Source organism: Gobio gobio, assembly GCF_949357685.1.
Source record: "Gobio gobio genome assembly, chromosome: 3".
Classification (NCBI taxonomy): Eukaryota; Metazoa; Chordata; class Actinopteri; order Cypriniformes; family Gobionidae; genus Gobio; species Gobio gobio.
The window spans coordinates 26,485,837-26,505,858 of NC_137099.1; the positions used below are offsets into that span (position 1 = coordinate 26,485,837).

Here is a 20,022-nt window from a genome sequence, read left to right on the forward strand (position 1 = left end):
TTGTTTGGCATCCCCAAACAAACCTAAATTGTGCTTCAACTTTAGTTATTCAAGCTATGAATACTCGTTGCTGCCACTTTCCAATCAGAGCCTTTGTCTGATTTTTCACTCTGTTTAAACGTTGGGTCACGCCTGGAGACCTTGCGTTGATCATTTCAATTTCAAAGGTCAGGTTTTTTTTCCTGGATCAACAAATCTCCATTCTCCAATTATGGATCTTTTGAACTCTCGACCCGTCCTAACTCAAGGACTCTGATCGAGATGGCGAGCTAAGAGAACTTTGATATATGTGGTAGGGTAACCGAACCACACATTCACTGTGATTGAACACTTCCCTATCTGGATTAACTATTGCTCAATTCGTCATTAATTGACATTTCACCAGACTTTGTCCTGGTTTTGGAACTCATTGTGTTGGGGTTAAGTTTTTTCCTCTTTTCTGTTTTTTTTTCCAAATCATTGGCAGCGCACTAATCTGCCATTGAACTGAACTGTAATTCAAATTGTTTTGTATGTGTCATTGAAGTTATGTTGTTTATGTATTGTTTATGTTGGTTATGTTTTGTTATCTACTAAATACACACACTCATACTAAAATGACTCCAGTGTACTCATTCACAACCCAGGCTCCGTGACGATCCCTCTTCTATTGCCAGGTGGCATCCGCAGTCAATTGCCTAGCTTCTACTTGTTACACATTCATGTCCTCATATAGTTACACGACAGAAGCTAAAAATACTTTGTCTCACACGCGTGTGTGTGTGTGTGAGCTGCAAATTAAATCTGCACCCGTCATTCACACAGAGACACAGAGCATGCAGGAGTAATATTTAAATAGTATTTTGCAGTTTAATATTCACAGACACTAGTAATATATATATATATATATATATATATATATATATATATATATATATATATATATATATATATATATATTAGGGATGCAACAATACAGTTAGTCCACGGTTCAATACATACCTCGGTTTTTAACCACGGTTTTCCGTTCGGTTCGGTTCTGATGGCTTGTCACATCAGTTTTTTGCTATTCTATTCTTAGGCAACAGGAACAGCAAGAGGTTAAGGAGAAAAAAGACTTTTTTAATTGCAATACTCTTGCTTTATTTTACTTAAAAGAATTGAAAAACCTTACTTAAACTTAAAACTTTACTTAAAAAAACCCTTGTACACATTCCTAGTGTATTGTATACTATTATATATATATATATATATATATATATATATATATATATATATATATATATATATATATATATATATATACAGCATTTAAGTATGAAATTGAATTAATAAATGTAAAAATAAAACACTTTCACTATAAAATATACACTGATTCTTTTTAAAGCTACTGTATTAAAGTTTTTCAGTCAAGAGCAGTGAGCGATTTTCTCTTTGTCTTTTGTAGTTGTATTAACATTAAATGGATAGTTCACTCAAAAATGAGAAATGAATACAGGTTTGGAAAAATATTAGAGTGAGTAAATAATTACATTATTTTAGAGGTGAACTGTCCCTTTAAGGACAGCGTGTTCACTAGTCTGCCTGCTGTCAATGTAAGACCTGCGTGCCTCGCCGATTTTACTTTCACCAGAGAATGTCTAATATGGCGAGAAGTTTCACTCTCACTGAACTTCCGGCTTCTGAACTGGTTGCAGTTCCTCTCTGATTCCATATGAGGGCGCTCACAGGACGAGTGCAGAATGAATGGATGTCTATGGCGCTATACCAATAAAAATCCACTTTTCTCAGGATATAATTTTTTATCTAGTAATTTGAATGTTGTATTCGAAAGGAAATGCAAATAAATTACACATTGCTGGGTGTTAGATTTTTTAGAGTCACTTATTTGCTTTAAAAAGTCTTTTAAAGTGTCAATGACGTCATACACATGTACGACCAGAGATACTGCTTAACGGCAATCCTTCAGTCGCTCTGGTGCTTTCGCGCTCTGCACTTTCTTTTCTCTCGAGGCATCGACAACACAGCTGACACAGGTAAATACACGTGCTAGAAGAGTTTTTGTTTTGTTTGTTTCTGGTCCCGCTTCAGATGACACGATGCCATCAAGCGGGATCTCTGGTCGTAATCAGTCCTTCACTGACCAATCAGCGTTCATTAGCAGAATGCTAGCGTGTTATGGACAACAACAACTCAACCTGTAAGAAATCAAAAGGACATAAGTACTCGTTCATTCAACTTTCGACCTAAAACCCATGTTGAACTTGCAAAATCTACAATCATTTCTGAGATTTCTCAACGGCAATCGGGTGAAAGAGACAAATTTAGCCGTCAAGCCCCATTGACTTCCATTCATTTTGCACTCATGGCGATCGCCCCCAGTGGAACTCTGGTGGTACTACAACCAAAATTCTGTACAACAGGGCTTAATAGGGAGTGGGCAGGCTCTCCGTAGACGGGCTCTGCTTTCACTTTAGACATAACCGACTTTGTTTATGTAAATCTTGTGTGTATTTGACAGTATTAGCGCAGTAAGACGACTTAGTCCAGTAATCACATGTTTGACAGGCGTTTAGTGCGCGCGCTCGGAAAAGCGCATGTTTAAACCGCGCACACGCCGGCAAGGCTTTAAAACGCATGCAAATAATGAACTTTCGTGATTGTGAATTACTATAGTGTTCCGTGAGTATAACTCTACCACTTACGTGTGATGTGAATGTATGTCGCCTTGTTCAGTATATTGGGATGGAGGCAAATGATAGAATTTGTAGAAAAATACTTAATTAAATGCAAAACCGAAAAAACGCAATTCACAGGCGCATATTGAACCATGAAGGCCATACCGAACGGTTCAATATTATATTGAGAATTGTTATAATGTGCGTTTGAAAAAACAACATGCGTCAAACATCTTCACAAACTAGTAATGTGAAGCCTTCATAAACCTGTTGTCCAACAAAATACAACGTTTAATTACCGGTTTTAACTCACTTCATATTGTCAGTAAAGCTGATGTGCCTTCTTATCACAGAATGTCAATCAGCACTGCAAACTTTATTATTATGAAAATACCAGAGAAGGCTTGAAGAACTCAAATACACCATATCTTGTCGCAGAAGTATTATCTGAATTTTTCTTCATTCAGCCTACAGAGAGAGCTTCACATTAGGGATTTCCCATAGGGATTTCCTGAAAACCATTACTTTTCTGAGGAAAATGTGGAGTTTCTGCTCAAGGGCGCCCTCTGCCTTCCAGTATGAATGAGACTTTTGGGTAGAAAATAAGAAAAATAATAATTCTAAATAAATGTATATGACAATCCATGTACACTCTTAAAAATGCTGGGTAAAAAAATGGGTTGTTTTAACCCAGTGAATGGGTTGTTTTAACCCAGCAATTGGGTCGTTTTAACCCAATCGCTGGGTTAGTCCATTTTCAACCCAACTGTGGTTGTTTTTAACCCAGCATTTTTTAGAGTGTATTTTTCTTCAATGTACAGGAGTTTTAATCCCCACAGTGGATGTATATTTCGTATTAAAGACATAGACTTTAAAGCTGCAGTTTTTCCTCTTTGTCGCCATCTCTGTTCGAAATCTGCAATTGCAGTTATTCGCGGAATTATCAACTTTACGTTATTTGTGCCTCGGTACGGCACAGCGCGGAGGAATCCAATGTTTTGAGGAGAATGTGCGGCTGTCAGTCACCGCGCCGGTGTGTATACTGTCATTCAGAATCACAGATTATACTTTTTGAAAGTATGACCAACATAATCATTTTCACCGGAAAATGTCATCTGAACAAGTAAGTAGATAACATCCACTTTTGTTCTGACCAACTAAGGGGAAAAAAAGCATTGCAGTAAATCACAATGATTAAATCTCACGTCAAACCGTGCAAATTATACTTACGTTTTCAAATTGTTAATGTTAACAACACCAGCATAGCGTGACTACATTTAATGTGTATTAGGGCTACCTGTAGTTTAGTTTCCATTTCTGTGCAGTCTAATTTCTATCTGTCATATTATATACCAACAAATGAATGTGGAGTAGAGCTGAATTGCTCCCTCTCATGGCTAGCACAAAATAATTGATATTTACCACAATGCACATAGCAAAACGAGAAAAGCACAACAAAGAAAACTCAGTAAGCTTAATATATAGACAAAATGTTGTTATATACACACTTTTCATTTGTAAAAAATAAAAAATAATGATCACAATTTAAATTGCAATTTTAACCAGAATAATCGCAATTAGATATTTTCCCCAAATCGTGCAGCCCTAGTTGACGGACTATCCGATTTCGTAGTAATTTGAACTATGCCCATTGATCACGCCTCTTGAGCAGTAGAACATACAGAGCAGACTCCCCAGAGTAATGTTCAATCTTAAAAGATTGAGCTTGGTCTGCTGATAGCCAGACAAGCCAACAGCATTACAGGGTGTGCAAATGCTGCTCAAAACAACATGTTTCTCACCAAATTAATGAGAAGGGGTTTTAATCTAAATAAAGGGCTATAGGATTGTAAAATGAGTCGATGTGATTGATAATTTAATTACGTTACTTTATTTTAAATTACTATAAATATAATCTCTAATACGTGTCACGTGTAGATTATGTAGTGTTATTTTACATTTGATTAGGCTACTTTATTCGATTTCTGTACCTAATACCTTATCTGTATCTAACTACTGTTAGATATACCTGTAAAACCTGAAACTGCCTGTTTATTTAATTTGCATCTTTGTTCTGTTGTGCTTATTTGTGCTATTGCTTGTAGTTTGATTAGTTGTTCTTATTTTATTAGAGACTGTTTACTTGTCTTTAATAGTGTTTATTTTATATTAATATCTTATATTATATTTATGTAGATTTTTTTCTCATTTGCATTTTTCTTGCATTCCATGTAAAAAGTCTGGCGAGTAAAATAAAACATTTACTAGCCAATAGTGACTCAAGCTTCAGTGTTACTGTGGAGGGTTATTTATTTATATACACAGACTATTTATCATCAGCTTGGCCCAAAAGGCAGTGAAGCAAATATGTTTACTCGCTGACCGTCTCGATCACGCAACCACTAAACAGCGCTGTGAGAAGTATTTGTGTTCGGCACAGCGTTCTCCAATACAAACCACAAATGTCTCAGTGATTTAAAGACAGATGAAACAGAGCTGACTTTTTCAACCATACTGATGTGGGGAAAAAAGGAGAAACATTGTGCCACAACTATCCAGCAAGAAGGCTTTTCAATCCATAAATCACCAACATTTACCATGGATTTACTGTATTAACACTAACTGTAACCATGGTATTGAGGCAGAAATGTGTGATAATCATATAGAATTGTATAAATTATTAATGTAGACATGGGATATAATTACAGTATTTTTGTTATGCACAGCTATTTCTGTGCATTTGTATTTATACTAAATATATTTAGGCTATACTGTTTATCATAACAAATACCACAGAAACCATATAGTTACTTTTTTCCCATGGTAATGAGGTGCCTGTGGTTATCGTGATCTACAAATGTATTACACAGTCAGAATATTAAAATTGTACTTTTTAAAATCAGGTTGAAATAATTTTTACAGATGTTACCATTTTTGTTAATGAAATACATTTATATCTGCATCCTAACTCAAGCACAAGCAACTGTCAACTTTAGCTTCTGTTAAATGTGTATTTCTAACAGACAAAACATGTAATATTTTAATATTACGTGTGCAGTGCAACCAAATCAGGTGCTGATGCCACCATCAGAACCAGTAGAACTTAATGGCACCTGTGAGCTCTCTAAAACAGAAGCTAGTAATACTCTGATAATACAGTAAAAATAAATAAACCAGAATTGGGAATCACTTCCTATAAGTCAGGACCTGTACAGACAGGTGAGAGCAGGCTGGTCACCTGCTCTCATGGTTTCCATAGTAACAAATACAGGTCCCATGCTTATTTGTTCAGCCCTCACCTCGGGCTAACCCAGGTGCTGTGTGACCAAACCACCGCTGTCCCCAGAGACTGATGGAGAGATGATACGGTTTCAAGTGTGTTTGAACAAGAATAAGTGGGTTTTAATGAGGCAAAGACACGTCTATATTTTAATAAACCTGCAGATTTACAAATGACATTGTCAACAAGAGCGCTGCTCTCTCTGCTTTGTACTCTTTTTTTCTGTTGAAGGAGATTATTCAGGCAGTGATCTCTGATCTGAGTCTGAGACTCAACCAACAGCAAATGAACAGAGAAAGCAAGTTAGACAGATAGAGATCAAAAAGATGGTTTGAAGTGACACTGTTTTAATAGATGATAAAATGGCCACAACTCTGTGTTAGTTCCTGTGCACTACTCATTTATGCTGTAGACATACTACTCCCTTACACTACAGTTGAGGACAGAGTGAGTTTATTTATAGTCGTTTATTGCACTCATGAATGATTTAGTCAATCAGATTCAGCACTCAATTCTTTTACACGCTGTCCTTCTTGTTCTAAAACCCCTCTTAATCCCTGAAATTCTTCATGGCGACTAACACTAAATGAGGGCACTCTGACAACAAGACGCATCTATCACTGAGTTGTAAGCAATGCTGTATTTCACAGTGCTTCTACATGCTGGACATCTGAAACAGCAAATCAAACTAAGCTGGCACAACAACCTACTATTTTGCTTTCATGCTCCAATACACACTTTTAAAAAATGGAGATGAATCAAAGATCTAGTTTTGTTTGGCACAGCAGATTATCATGTAATAGGTTAAACAGATCATATTAGGGCTGGGTATCGATTCAGATGTTCCGATTCGATTTCGATTCGCAAGCTCTTAAATCAATTTGATTTCGATTCTCGGTTCAACTCAATGAATATAGATTTAATACAAATACTATGTTTATAAAAAAGAACAGTGAACAAGTTTACAAGTGGGTAATTAAAACAAAATTAAGAGCCACAAAATTGAATATTAAACTCTCTTTATTTTAGGTACACTTGGGTACATTAAAACAGAACCCATCTCTAAATTTCAAATGCATACAATTATGTTAAATACAATACAATTTTGATGCAACTTTATTCTAAAAAATGTACATGTGAAGCATTTTATACAATTTTGTTTTTATGGTTATTTTGATATATTTATTCTAAAACATAAAGGGGGGGGGGGGGGGGTCGAACGAGACCAGTTGAAACTTTAACCGGCTATATCTCGGAAAGGCGCCGGCGAAAACGTCTGTAATTTGGGTCGATCGTAGTGCCTGACGAGGCCTTTCAAGGATTGAGGCCGTAACCGGGAACGGGTGCTTTCTTTGCGGGGCGGCGTCCGGGGCTCCCTCTGTGCACGCGCGCCGTCAACGCTCTTTACTTTTCATACACGAGAAGCGCGTTCATACCTGGACACAAGTTAGTTGCCGTGGTAAGGAACAATATCTTAATGTGCTGACTCATGTGGACTAACTTTTATTTGAGGAAATCTGTTTATAACAGAAGCAATTAGGTTTGAATTATTGGTCCTGCGCTGTCTATTGACTCAGTTGATTTGAATATGTCTATAATGGCTAACGCATGTGCTTAAGTGAACGCTCAAGTTGATCATCTGCAAGGCAAGCATTCGCATGTGTGTGATCTATTTTTAGGAATGGTTCTGCAGATTTGTAGCATGTCAACTCCGCATTACAAACGTCAACGCACCGGGAGTCGCCATTTAACCAGTGAAAGAATAAATGACAGGCCGCACGCTTCTCGTTCCTTTGTAACATCGCGCAATGCCAATAAGAGGGTGACATCTAGCGGAGAAGACTACTAATTCGATTTACGTTAATCTTATGTTCAATGTTTGCGGAAATAAAAATGGGGGGTGGGGTCGATCTGTGGCCTTTGAGAATCGATTTTGAATCGACCACATTTTAAAAAACGATTAATCGAAAAATCTATTTTTTTGCTCAGCCCTAGATCATATCATATTTCTTTGCACCATATTTTGAGCACCCTCTCACTAAGTTTTAGAATTAAATGGTCCATTTTGTGTTGCTGCAGCTTTGAAAAACCTCCCCTTTGCATGTGAAATGAGCAACAGTGCTGAGTGATGTCCTATGGTGCTCTCACACCAGTTTGCTGTCATGTCAAATATATTTTTTTACTCCCACATCCTTTATAAACAGCCACAACATTGTGACAGATTTATAACTGAAATGTGCCTTTAAACTGTTAAGATCCGTGTGAAATGATCAGACCTAGTTCAAAATAAACTTCAGTGTGTAAACATGAGGAGTCATGTGCAGTTGAATTCATCCCTATGCAACTGTAATGTCACAAAGCTGCAGAAGTTATTAACGGGGCACTTTTGTAATTTTGTTTCAATAAATGTTCTGTTCAAGATGTCATGAAATTTTGAGCCTAAGTCTATTTGATTCCTCATGATATTAACCCTTTAAAGTGTCATTCAATATTTAAATTTCATATCTTAAATACAAGTTATGGCTTTAAAAGATATTTATGATGGTTTTATGGTGCTTTTGGTGTTATTTTTTGGGCCTGACAGCCTCTCGCCCCCCTTCCACTTTCACCATATGACTGAGAGCAGTTCATACATGCTGCTAAACATCAAAATTCATACAGATTTGAAACAACATAGGGGTAAGTAAATGATGAAAGAATTTTCAATTGTGAACTATAGGTGAACTATCCCTTTAAGGGCACGCACTGCAATCAATTATAATAAAGCCCTGTATTTTAAAGGCAAGGTTAGAGCAACATAACTGGCTGCACGTAGGCTACACCTACCTATGATGTCCAGCGTGTCTTGTGTCTCTCAGCAGCATTGCATCATAGTAGAGCGCACTGTTGCAGCACGTTTCTTACTTCCTTATTGCACTCATTCATTCATTCTTCAATGTCATTTCACAACACTACAGGACCTGCAAACAAAATCGCCCCCAATCTGATTCAGCTACCATGTGGGTCACTTATAGGCCTTCACTCACGCTTGAAACTCAGCTAATGTATAACAGGGGCTTTCAACTCGCTTATGGACGTGGGAGGAGGGGAAAAAAAGTGTGCCATTTCCAGAAAGTGCTAACTGACTTCCTCGTGTTTGGGGCTGGTCAAGGGAAATGCACTGTTATTACATCATGGAGCTGTGCTGAAGTGATATGGGAACTCTGGCTGCTTTTGTATCACACATAATCTATGGAAAACTGTAAGACAAGTTTAAAGCTGACAGAGCACTGACATAATTTCAAGGAGGTTGAACATTAGGTCACTGCTGAAATATCAAACCAGGTTCCTGGATTAATGGATAATAGCTTCACATAAGGACTGTCTGCAATGACAGGAACAGGGAGAAACAACCTAAAAGAGGCAGTGTGTATATAAACAGGTTGACCAACCTTTAAAGAAATCACCACAAACAGAAGGCGGAGCCTATTATTAAACGTTTTCAAATATATAAGGTACAAAGGTATAAATATATAAGGATCAAAGATGTTCCTTTAACCTTGTAAAGCCTGACATCTGAAAATAATAGGCAGAAAAATAACTTTTTTGAAATGGAACAGTTTATCGAATTTTAGACAAAATATAAAAGAAAACGTAAAAAAGTTTGCATGCGTTTTATTTTGTGTCATAATTGATATAAGGCTCACATGGCCCATGAATTGTTTCAGTCCAGTAATCGTTCATCTTGACATATTAATAACAATACGAAAGTTATTTTTTTCACAAATCAGTAAAGGTTTCACAACAAAAAGATCTGTACTACAACCTGAAGATGCATTTTTAAAATGATATGCTCCAAGGTCTTTTACTTGCTATAAAAGCATGAACTATTAATCAGAAGGCATAGAAGATTGCGTACAACATTTTTCAGCAAAGAGATTTTATCATATTGATCATTTAGAGGCCTTAGAAATTCATGTATTAAATATGATAGTCTTTAGAGTTTTTCTGAGAGTGTACAGTCTCTCCAAACCTCACTTTGCATTCAATCTATTTACATGGTAGGTGCTTCTATCCACGTTGACTTGCATGTCACTTATTACAGGTTATTCAGTCCCCTTGGTGTAACCTGACGTTAGTGTCTTGATCAAGGACACAATGGGAGCACCACATACATCAGACTTACTGGGATTCAAGCCAAGCAGCAGACTTTTAACCACACCACTCCACTTTCTATTGTATAACTGCAACCTAAAAGCTTCGATAGAGTCATAAACATTTGGTCTCGAGCACCTACGGTGTCTTTAGATCTCTATTTAAAGGCTTTAATCAGCTTACCAGATTGAAGATCGTCTCCACAATGTCCCGATTGGAGACTTCACCAGCCTCCAGGAGCCCCGCCAGCACAGCGAACTTCATGCGGATTCCTCTGATGGGGATCCCAACGGCGCTGTCACCTGCGCTCGCCATGACGAAGTCAGGTGAGGGGGTACAGGTGAAACACCTGTTTGACCCTACCGTCGAGTTAACGTTAAACCTATGGGGAAATATACGGAATATCTCGCTCTCGTTAAGTTGACAGCTGTGAAGAGCAGGTCCTGGTCTCCATTCACAGCCAGTTTATCCTTTAGTTTCTCGCGCTCTCGGCTGGAAGCGTCGGTTGGTGTCACTACACCTGACCAACAGGAATTATTCTACCGTAGAACGGCAGAGCAGCATTAAACTTGACAAAAGAATGACGAAACCGCGCTGTGTTGAGCCTAGATAAGAAAACCAATGCTTGCCAATGTCCGCCGGCCTAATAAAGGAAAGACATTTAAACAATAATGTCATTTAAGTGTTTGCGAGTGTTTGTCAAACAGGAAACAGCGGTGATGAAGAGATTCCGCGCAGGTAGACGTACCGATAAGAACAAGACACCAAAAAACTACAAACTATTAGGCAAGGAACGTCCGACATTGGCTCTCAGTGGGCCCTCCAAAGAGAATACAATCCGCTTGGCCCCTGTGGGAACTGTTGGAGTGAAGTTTCAGCGGTAACCCACTTTACAGCGCCATCTCTTCCTGAATCAGCTCCTACTCCGCTCCGTCTCCGCCATGACAGTGGAGCTGCGTGAGAGAGAGCTGCGCATGCGCAGTGCGCCCAGAGAGCCGAGAAGGGGGGCTCAGGTGTGTCAGGTACAAAGAACCTATAAGGACAAAGTGACACTTTATACTGAAGACATGGACGCTCTGTTGTGGTGGTGGTTTACGATAGTGCTCGGTTGCGAGAATGACATGGAGACATCTGCAGGACAGAATAATAAAAGGCTAGAATATTCATCAGAAACGTGGTTTGCACCAAGTAATGTTAAATGGGGATTGTGTAAAATCAAAAGCATATGCACTTCATCTGTCTAAATAAATTCAAAGTTTTAAATTCAATTTGTATATGTCCATGCAATATAATGTATTGTGTTCTGCATAAGAAAGAAATGCATACAGGTTTGGAATGACATGAAGGTGAGTAGCCTAAACAATGACAGAATTGGGTGAATTATCCTTTAAAGTCAGCATGAAATGAAAATTCACCCTATATTCACCTTATTGTGAATGATTCATCCATGTATGTAGTCTGCTCAAACCCCGTCCGTCCACAACTTATTGCAAGCTCACAATCGTTTTTGAGTGAAACGTCCACATCTCAAAATCCAATCAATAATCGATAGCCTAAATAAAAGTAAAAGTTTCCCTGCCCTAAATTTTAAATTCAGATGTATGTTCTTCCGTTTCACTGCAACTTTAAAGAATAATTTGGTTTTTTGTCTTCCATTGTATTTCAATCTGAGCTTAGATTTGTGGTATACTCATGGTTGTTTAGATTAAATGTGAACAATTCTTCAAATTTTCACTTATAAACTGGGTAGCACATAGCATATCATTGTGTTGCATGTAAACTTTAATATTTACTATACTCTGATAGAACATTATCCTATATAGAGGTCTTGAATATTAAGGATTAGCTATAGCTTTAAGAATAAATGTGCTCAGTGTGTCATTATATTCAAAGTGTGGTTTCATGGCCCCTTTGAGTCATTGCCAAGGAGTCAGCAGCACATTGACTTTGTTGACTCTATATACAGTCCCTCAGGGCCACAGAATTAAAGGTCTAGACTAGCAACAAAGAACAATTTGTCTCACAGCCATTTAACTTTATACTGACATCCTGAAGAACACCACACAGAAACATAACCTATATGACGCATCCATTGCAGAAATTAATGTGCAAAATGCTTATGTTTAGTGTCCCTATGCTTATCGCCATTTTCCTTCTTTCAAAAGTCTATAGTGTTTGTGGTAGCCTAGCTATTTAAGTAAGCCAGATATAGTGCAAATAAAAGCCTTATGCTGATGCAAAATGTCAGTTTTAATTATGCAGGATTTCAGCTATTGTGAGTGAGGCAAGTGTGAGCTTTTGCTCTTTCTAAAGAACAGTGTGAAAGATAATGTTTTGAAATAATAATGGAATTTATCTGAGCAGTTCACTCAGATTAAATAGAGTGGAATGTTCCTGTTGCCATTAGGGGATTGATGTCATCATTTGCCCTCAGCCCCCTCTGAATATTCACTGCTACAGTTTGGCCCTCTTGTTTGACACTATGTTGCTTGTAAAAGTGTATTTAGATTTAAGACACTGTAACTATAAAAGACGTAGCTAATTCACATTGTAGGCTATAAAAATGATATGGACACTAGTAGGCATACATACATGGCTAAACTTCCTTTTTCACCCATTATTGATACGCGGTTTTCCAATAATGTATACATCATAGTTTGGCAGATAAGGAATCATTAAACAGGAAAACGTGAACAAGAGATATTTTGATTCTGTCAAAGAAGCATGTAAATATCGAAAGTAGTTTATTAATGCGTAAACACTAGATGGCGCACGAGTGTTTTACAGCGAGGCCAGAGAATTCTCGCGAGATATGTCTATTCTCGCTGTCTCTTTAATTCTCGCGGTATTTCCTTATTTCCTCCTCTTTCACTCCCTGTGTTCAACATGGCAGTCGGCAAGAATAAGAGGCTGACCAAAGGTGGCAAAAAAGGTGCCAAAAAGAAGATGTAAGTCACAAATGAATCTCTCGACTTTGTCGTTGCACTGTTATTAGTAGTTCTGGAGGATATTCGATGTTTGTGGATAAAGGATGTGGTTGATATATAGAGGATTGTATGTAGCGGTCCTGTTAGCCTGACTGGCTCACTGGTAGCCCGTGCTGTGTTACGTGTGCTCTGATATTAACTCTAGGTCAGAGATTTGTAGGTTTTTGTATGTTCTAATCATACAAGTTACATAAAGAATTCATTTTTAGCAAAAAATGAGCAAGGTAAACTGAGAATGCTAACATAATGGGCTAACATAATCATCGAAAGCGCCAGCTAGTTTTCCAGCACACTTAACTGACTTGAGACTTGCGGTGTGACCTGTATTGAATGCTTAAAGTTAATATAATACTTTCGTATGTTGTAGACACCACAGCCAAAGTAAATATAAGTCGATGTTATCATTTGCACCATAAAAACTTGCTTGTAAGTTACCTCTCCGAAAAGTATTTACACGCGTGTTTTCTTTTGCAGTGTCGATCCATTCTCCAAGAAAGATTGGTATGATGTCAAGGCACCAGCCATGTTCAACATTCGCAACCTGGGCAAGACCTTGGTCACCAGGACTCAGGGAACCAGTAAGTGCTTTTATGTCCGTGATGGCTGTTTTCTCTCAGATTATAGTATAAGGTGTAGAGCTGCAACTAACGATTATTTTTTCTGTCGACTAATCTAACGATTATTTTTTCGATTAGTCAACTAATCTAACTATAATTTTTCTGGATTAATTTTATGATTCTTTTTTACTGATTATTGTATTTCAAAGAGGGTAGTGAATTTGTATATTATTTTAACATGAAATCAATGAATGATGACAATATTAATTGTATTTCAGGAAGGGTAGTGTACATAGTATGCCATTTTATAATGAAATATATGAACACAAGAAGCTTTTTAAACATAATATATAATGATACTATTCATCATAAAATGTATACAGAGTAGGCCTAATAAGGAAAAGTTGTTTACTATAGTAGTTGAGTATGATTTACTTATTGATTTGTCAATAGTAAACGAAAATGCACTTGTATTTATCTGCAAAAGGTTCACATACAGGAGCTTTCAGCATAGTTTTAATATAGTATAACTAGTCGTCTATTTTGAAGATGTGCATAAACAACGACTAAAGCTGCCAGAAGTTTTTGCCCAAACTTCAAAGACACATTTAAATGATTAAAGCTAGAGGCATATCTTAACTTTAATGTTCCTTTAATCATGCAAACTACCTATATACAGCATGTTATTATGTGTTTGGGACAGAGCGGAACCAGGTCGCATTAACAGGAGATATATGCAGCCCATAATAAATAAAAGCACGAGACGTACTGGGGTCGGAGAAGAACCCCGGAAAATGTGACCGTCTGTTGCAATACACGCGCCACAGTTCAGCTGCGCGAGAGAACCATGGAGAGAACACTGGCAGCAGGGTTGCCAGGTTTTCACAACAAAACCCACCCATTCGTTACTCAAAACTAGCCCAAAACAAGCCCAATCGCGTTTCGGGGGAGGTTCTCTGGTAAACATCGCGTTCGGGGGGTTAAATATGTGTGTTTTTTTTGCAGGGCTGCCTGCTAAAGTTCTCATTCCCGGGGCTAAATATCACATGGTTGGGATCGCTTCAACCCGCGGACATGAGACACAGCCCGCGGCAACAGTGTAGAAGTAGCCCAATTCCGCGGAAAAAAACTTTTGAATGTCGCGGTCTGGCTTTATATGATAAATGATCATTTTCACTATGCCCGGGAGCAGAAGCTGCCATTATTCTAGATCTTCTGTTCCATTCTAGAACGTAAATAATGTGGCGTCGACGTATTTTCGTAGTCAACGCGTCGTTGCAGCCCTAATAAGGTGTTAACCCTACTGGGAAAGGGCCGATCTTCCTGGCGTCCCAAATGTTTGATACGAATCAATAATTCGTGCCTTATTGCAGTAGGAATGCATGACAGTTTCGCCCCCAGATGACAAATAATGATTACTGTTGTGAGATCACCTGATATTCCCATAAAATCCACGTTCGGCGTAACACTACAAACTGCAGCATTTAACACCATGTCTCTGTAATCTAGGAATTGCCTCTGATGGTCTGAAGGGACGTGTGTTCGAGGTCAGCCTGGCTGATCTGCAGAACGATGAGGTTGCCTTCCGCAAGTTCAAGCTGGTCACAGAAGACGTGCAGGGCAAGAACTGCCTCACCAACTTCCATGGCATGGACCTCACCCGTGACAAGATGTGCTCCATGGTCAAGAAGTGGCAGGTAAAATCTAGTTACACATGGGCTTAACTTGTTTTATGCTTTAGGTTAGTTTTCCATTTCATTTAGTTCTATTCATACGCATGCAAATGCTCATCCTGGTGATGTTCTAAGGCTGTATGCCTTTAATGAACGACATAAGGAGAATAAAGTTCAGCTTGTTCATATAAAGCAGGGTTTTTCCTACATTGAAAATTTTTTGGCGGCCGCCAAAAAAATTTTTGCCCCGCCAAAGCCTTATTTGATCAGTTATTGTGATTTATGAGTGATGTAGATCTACTGCGCTTGTGATCGGCGCATGTTAACTGATGACAGAGAGAACGAGCGGAGAGCCCTACCCCGCGCGCACGAAGAGAGAACGAGCGGAGAGCCCTACCCCGCGCGCACGCTCTCGGTCTTCAAAATAAGCACCGTTTTAGCATTCTAATATATCACATATCACGTTAATCAAAAGTTCGGAAGACCGAATCCATGTTGCACGTGGTGGATTCGGACATTTTTGTCCTTGAACTACCGCTGGATGTGAATTGCGCTCAAAAAACGCTAACTCTTCACCGACCAGCTGACATAAACCATACTTTCAATAAACGGGAAACAAATCCTATCCAGTTATGAAGTGTTTTCTGTGTGTTGACAAATCTTTCGCGATGTTCTAACAGACGGGATTCACACACAAAGCGTCTGCTGGTGTCCGATTCGCGACCTAATGACTCCTTTGAACCGAATCATTTTAACGACTGGTTAGAACAACTGAACTGTCCAACACTGAACTCACGAATCAGTTTAATCATTTACTCAGAACATCTGAAATGAGAACACAAGTGTGCTCACCCAATTTAGCAAGAGTGGATAGTAAGAATTAGTTTGAATTATCCACAGTCTTTCAGCTTATTTCTGTTGACAATGTGTAGTAAATAAATAGCCTAAAATCATTTAGTTTAGACTGGAGTGAGGTGAAACCAGAACAAAGTTATTAGCTAGCTGATAATTTTAAGAAATTGTATATGGCAGAAAATTAGGCTATTTGTTATTTTTTTAATACTATTTTTTAATATTGATATGGTTATATACCAAAACAATTATTTGTAAATAGTGTAAAAATGAGGAACAAAAGAAACAAAAATCAAGGTATCGAAATAAGATAAGCAAAAATTACAAACTGTTTCTTTGAATTTATTTTAAATTTATTGTCAGTATTGCGATCGCAGATCACGTGGGTAGGGTACTTTTTACTGTGTATGTGTGGATGACCATGTCTGTCAGCCACCACCGAAGACCATTTTTGACCCAGGAAAAACCCTGATAAAGGTGGCTAGGGATGTCACTGTACCAAAATTCCAGTAGTCGGTACCAATACCATAATTTTACGGCACTCTACCAATTTTGGTACCACAGCTAAATGTTTATTTTATTTATTTAACTATTTAAAACAAATGTATTAGGTTTATTATTTATGATGATGATCATTATAAGTAAATAATACATAACCATTTAAAGGCTGTATGCTGTTTAAAAGTGAAAAATAATACACCATCTAGGCATTATTATTAGTAGTAGAGATGTATTACATAGAGACGTAGCTTTTATTTTGACGGGTTGCTGTGAAGACCTTTGAGTGTCTGTTCATTATATGACAGTTTTATCAAGTAAAACGGTAAATTCTCATGAAGTGACGGTTAAATGCGTTTGTGTCCTCATATAGTGACACATGGCAGAGACTATAAAGAGCGTGTGCGTCACGCGTGTGCGCCCGTCCGTGCCTCTGCGCCCCGTCTTTCACACAGATGCAGAACATGGAGGCGTAATATTTAAATAGTATTTTGCAGTTTAATATTCATAGACACTAGTATATATTCGGCTGAAGTCTGGAGCCCTGCGCTTAGATTAACACGGAAGCGATTGAACGCAGCTGCGGGTACCGAATATACTCGGGAGTCGGTACTACAGAAATGATGGTATCGTCACATTTTTATAATTTCAGTACTGACTTGGAACCAAGGTACCGGTACTTGTGATATCCCTAATGGCGGCCAGCATCAAGCTTTTTTTAAAAAGACACAAAAGTTTCACAGAATGGTCCCATGTGACACATGTCATACATTCCAAGTGTTTTCAGGGGGTATACAATATGAAATTATTTAATGAAAATCCTGATCTTGGTTGTTGGTCTTCAGTGCACTGCTACGCCATTTGACTCCGTTAGGTCTGCAGTTCATTCCGTCTCGTCCAGATAAAGCACACAAGTCGCTGGAAATCAAGAAAACAAAAACAAAACACGAAATGCAACTCCTAGAAAATCCCAAACTATCCGTGTACTTTTGTCAAGGCGTTAAATATCTCCATACTGGAGATCCATGTGTTTGTTGGCAGTCAGAATGACAGTTGTCAGATGTGAATACAATTTATGAGTGACGCAACAGATATTCACCTACAAAGAAGGTACATGGATTGTATTTCGTGTCACACTCTTTTTAATCTTGTTTTATCACAATTTGTGCCTTTTCTGGGTGAGACAGCATGAACTGTGGTGCTAACAAAGTCACACGAACGAACATGTCACATAACTGTTCTAAACTTTAATTTCATATTGTATTCTGTGATACTTATGCGTCTTTTTAAAAAAACTTGATGCTGGTCGTTATTTACTGCCATTTAAATGGACGAGCGAGACCTGGACTTCTCTATTTCTCCATCCTTTTGTGGTCCATAAGATAGAAGGGCATACAGCATTAGAACAACTCCAGGGCGAGTTGCAGGAAAGTGGAGTAGATGTTAAAAAGATGTTGCAGAGCAAGACGCCCTACTCCTATCATAACCATTGCAGCGTCTGAAGAAATTTTGCGTGCGAAATCTAGTGACACCCCTTTTAGTATTGTGGAATTTAAAGGGATAGTTCACCCAAAAATGAAAATTAGCCCGTGATTTACTCCCCCCTCAAGTCATCCTAGGTGTATATGACATTCTTCTTTCAGACTAATATAATGTTATATTCAAGTCCAGGCTAATCCAAGCATTATAATTGCAGTAATAGTTACTCTGTTTTTGAAGTCCATAAAAAAATGCACCTGTCCATCGAATAACGTGCTCCACGCGGCTCCGGGTGTTAGTAAAGGCCGTCTGAAGCGAATCGATGCGTTTGTGTAAGAAAAATATCCATATTTAACATGTTATAAAGTAAAATATCTAGCTTACGCCAGACCGCCTTCCATATTTTTGGGATCAAGTACTTATTTGTCTAATTGGAAGAATTTATGCTATTTTCACGTTTCTTTTTGTGTGGAAGTTTTTAAAATGCTAATGGATTGTTCTTTCCCATTAGACAATGATTGAAGCCCATGTTGATGTGAAGACCACCGATGGCTATCTTCTCCGCCTGTTCTGCGTGGGCTTCACCAAGAAGCGCACCAACCAGATCAGAAAGACCTCCTACGCTCAGCACCAGCAGGTCCGTCAGATCCGCAAGAAGATGATGGAAATCATGACCCGTGAGGTCCAGACCAACGACCTCAAGGAGGTGGTCAACAAACTGTACGTATAAAGTTTTTCCTTCATCTATGCCATAATAGTGTTAGGGTTGTCAGGCCCTGTTCCTGGAGGCCCATCTTCCTCCGTAGTTCAAATGCAGCCCTTATTTAACACTAATGAACCAGCTAGTTACAAATGGAAGATTAATAGTTGTGTTGAAAAACTGCATGAAGGTCCTTTTAAGAATGGTTTTATACTCCTGTATTAAATGATATGGGATATGATTTACTCTGGTTAAAATATTTGATTGAGCACTGTTGCGATTATGCCGTCAACTGATTTCTTAAAGTTTTTCAGTTGTGAATTTATTTTTATTTTTTTTTCTCTCAATGGTACTTGTTACGAATACAGTATCTTTAGTATAAGATACTTCTATAACTTTTGAGTGTTGAGATTGAGCAGAGGATGGAGTAACACTTTTTTGGGGGGTTTAAACCTGAGAACTTTGTCTGCAGTGATCTATAACTTATGCTGCTGTTATAAATAGTTTTCTCTTTTGTTGTGCAGGATTCCTGACAGTGTAGGCAAGGACATTGAAAAGGCCTGCCAATCCATCTACCCTCTACATGATGTCTACGTCAGGAAGGTTAAGATGCTGAAAAAGCCCAAGTTTGAGCGTAAGTGAAGTTGTATGATGAACATGCATGGCTTTTTATTTATTTATTTTTATAAATGCTGATGACTGACTAAATGTTTTTCTACCAGATGCTGTAGCACCATTTCATGGTCAGGGTCTATGCATTGACACTTTAAAGAGCAATAGTTGGTTCATCTATCAATTGCATGATACTTCCCCTCCTAAACTGACCAAATTCGCATATAGTGATAATATTTTGATTCCCAAGCTGTTGAATAAGGAAATTTGGACATGTAAATTTTTTTTTTTGTACAAGTAGAGGGAACTGAATATCCATCGGTGACTGTAGTATGAGTGGGTTAATGCATTTATGAATATTTATTTATTTTTATCGTACAGTTGGTAAGCTGATGGAGCTCCACGGTGAGGGTGGAACCAGCAGTGCTACTGCTAAACCAGCAGAGGGTGACACTGGTGCCAAGGTGGAGAGAGCTGACGGATATGAGCCCCCAATCCAGGAGTCTGTCTAAAACTCTAAAACATCTGGTGTCAATAAACATGTAAATTTGAGCCTTTGTGTACTGTTATCTTTTTCTTTTTTTTTTCCTAAA

General features: G+C 38.2%; 2 protein-coding genes across 2 annotated transcripts in view; one reads left to right on the top strand and one right to left on the bottom strand.

The window, feature by feature from the left end:
- lrba (LPS-responsive vesicle trafficking, beach and anchor containing) overlaps positions 1 to 11,030 on the bottom strand; it is a 271,239-nt gene extending 260,209 nt beyond the window's left edge. Inside the window, exon 1 of the mRNA XM_079813173.1 lies at positions 10,255 to 11,030. Coding sequence (XP_079669299.1) covers positions 10,255 to 10,386 — 132 coding nt within the window. The 5' untranslated portion in view covers positions 10,387 to 11,030. The remainder of the gene's footprint in view (positions 1 to 10,254) is intronic.
- Positions 11,031 to 12,940: 1,910 nt separating this feature from the next.
- On the top strand, positions 12,941 to 19,981 carry rps3a (ribosomal protein S3A). Its single transcript, XM_079813653.1, has 6 exons — positions 12,941 to 13,019; positions 13,533 to 13,636; positions 15,125 to 15,312; positions 18,629 to 18,837; positions 19,342 to 19,451; positions 19,811 to 19,981. The coding sequence occupies exons 1-6, from the start codon at positions 12,958 to 12,960 to the stop codon at positions 19,939 to 19,941; spliced, it is 804 nt and encodes a 267-aa protein (XP_079669779.1). The 5' UTR covers positions 12,941 to 12,957; the 3' UTR covers positions 19,942 to 19,981.
- The last annotated feature ends 41 nt before the right edge of the window (positions 19,982 to 20,022 follow it).

What these genes read in the sequence shown, in the direction of transcription:
- rps3a (XM_079813653.1), top strand. Translation starts at nt 12,958, where the DNA reads ATGGCAGTCGGCAAGAATAAGAGGCTGACCAAAGGTGGCAAAAAAGGT. An exon ending in AAGGAGGTGGTCAACAAACT is followed by an intron (nt 18,838 to 19,341) that starts GTACGTATAAAG and finishes TTTGTTGTGCAG; the next exon opens with GATTCCTGACAGTGTAGGCA. An exon ending in GAAAAAGCCCAAGTTTGAGC is followed by an intron (nt 19,452 to 19,810) that starts GTAAGTGAAGTT and finishes TTTATCGTACAG; the next exon opens with TTGGTAAGCTGATGGAGCTC.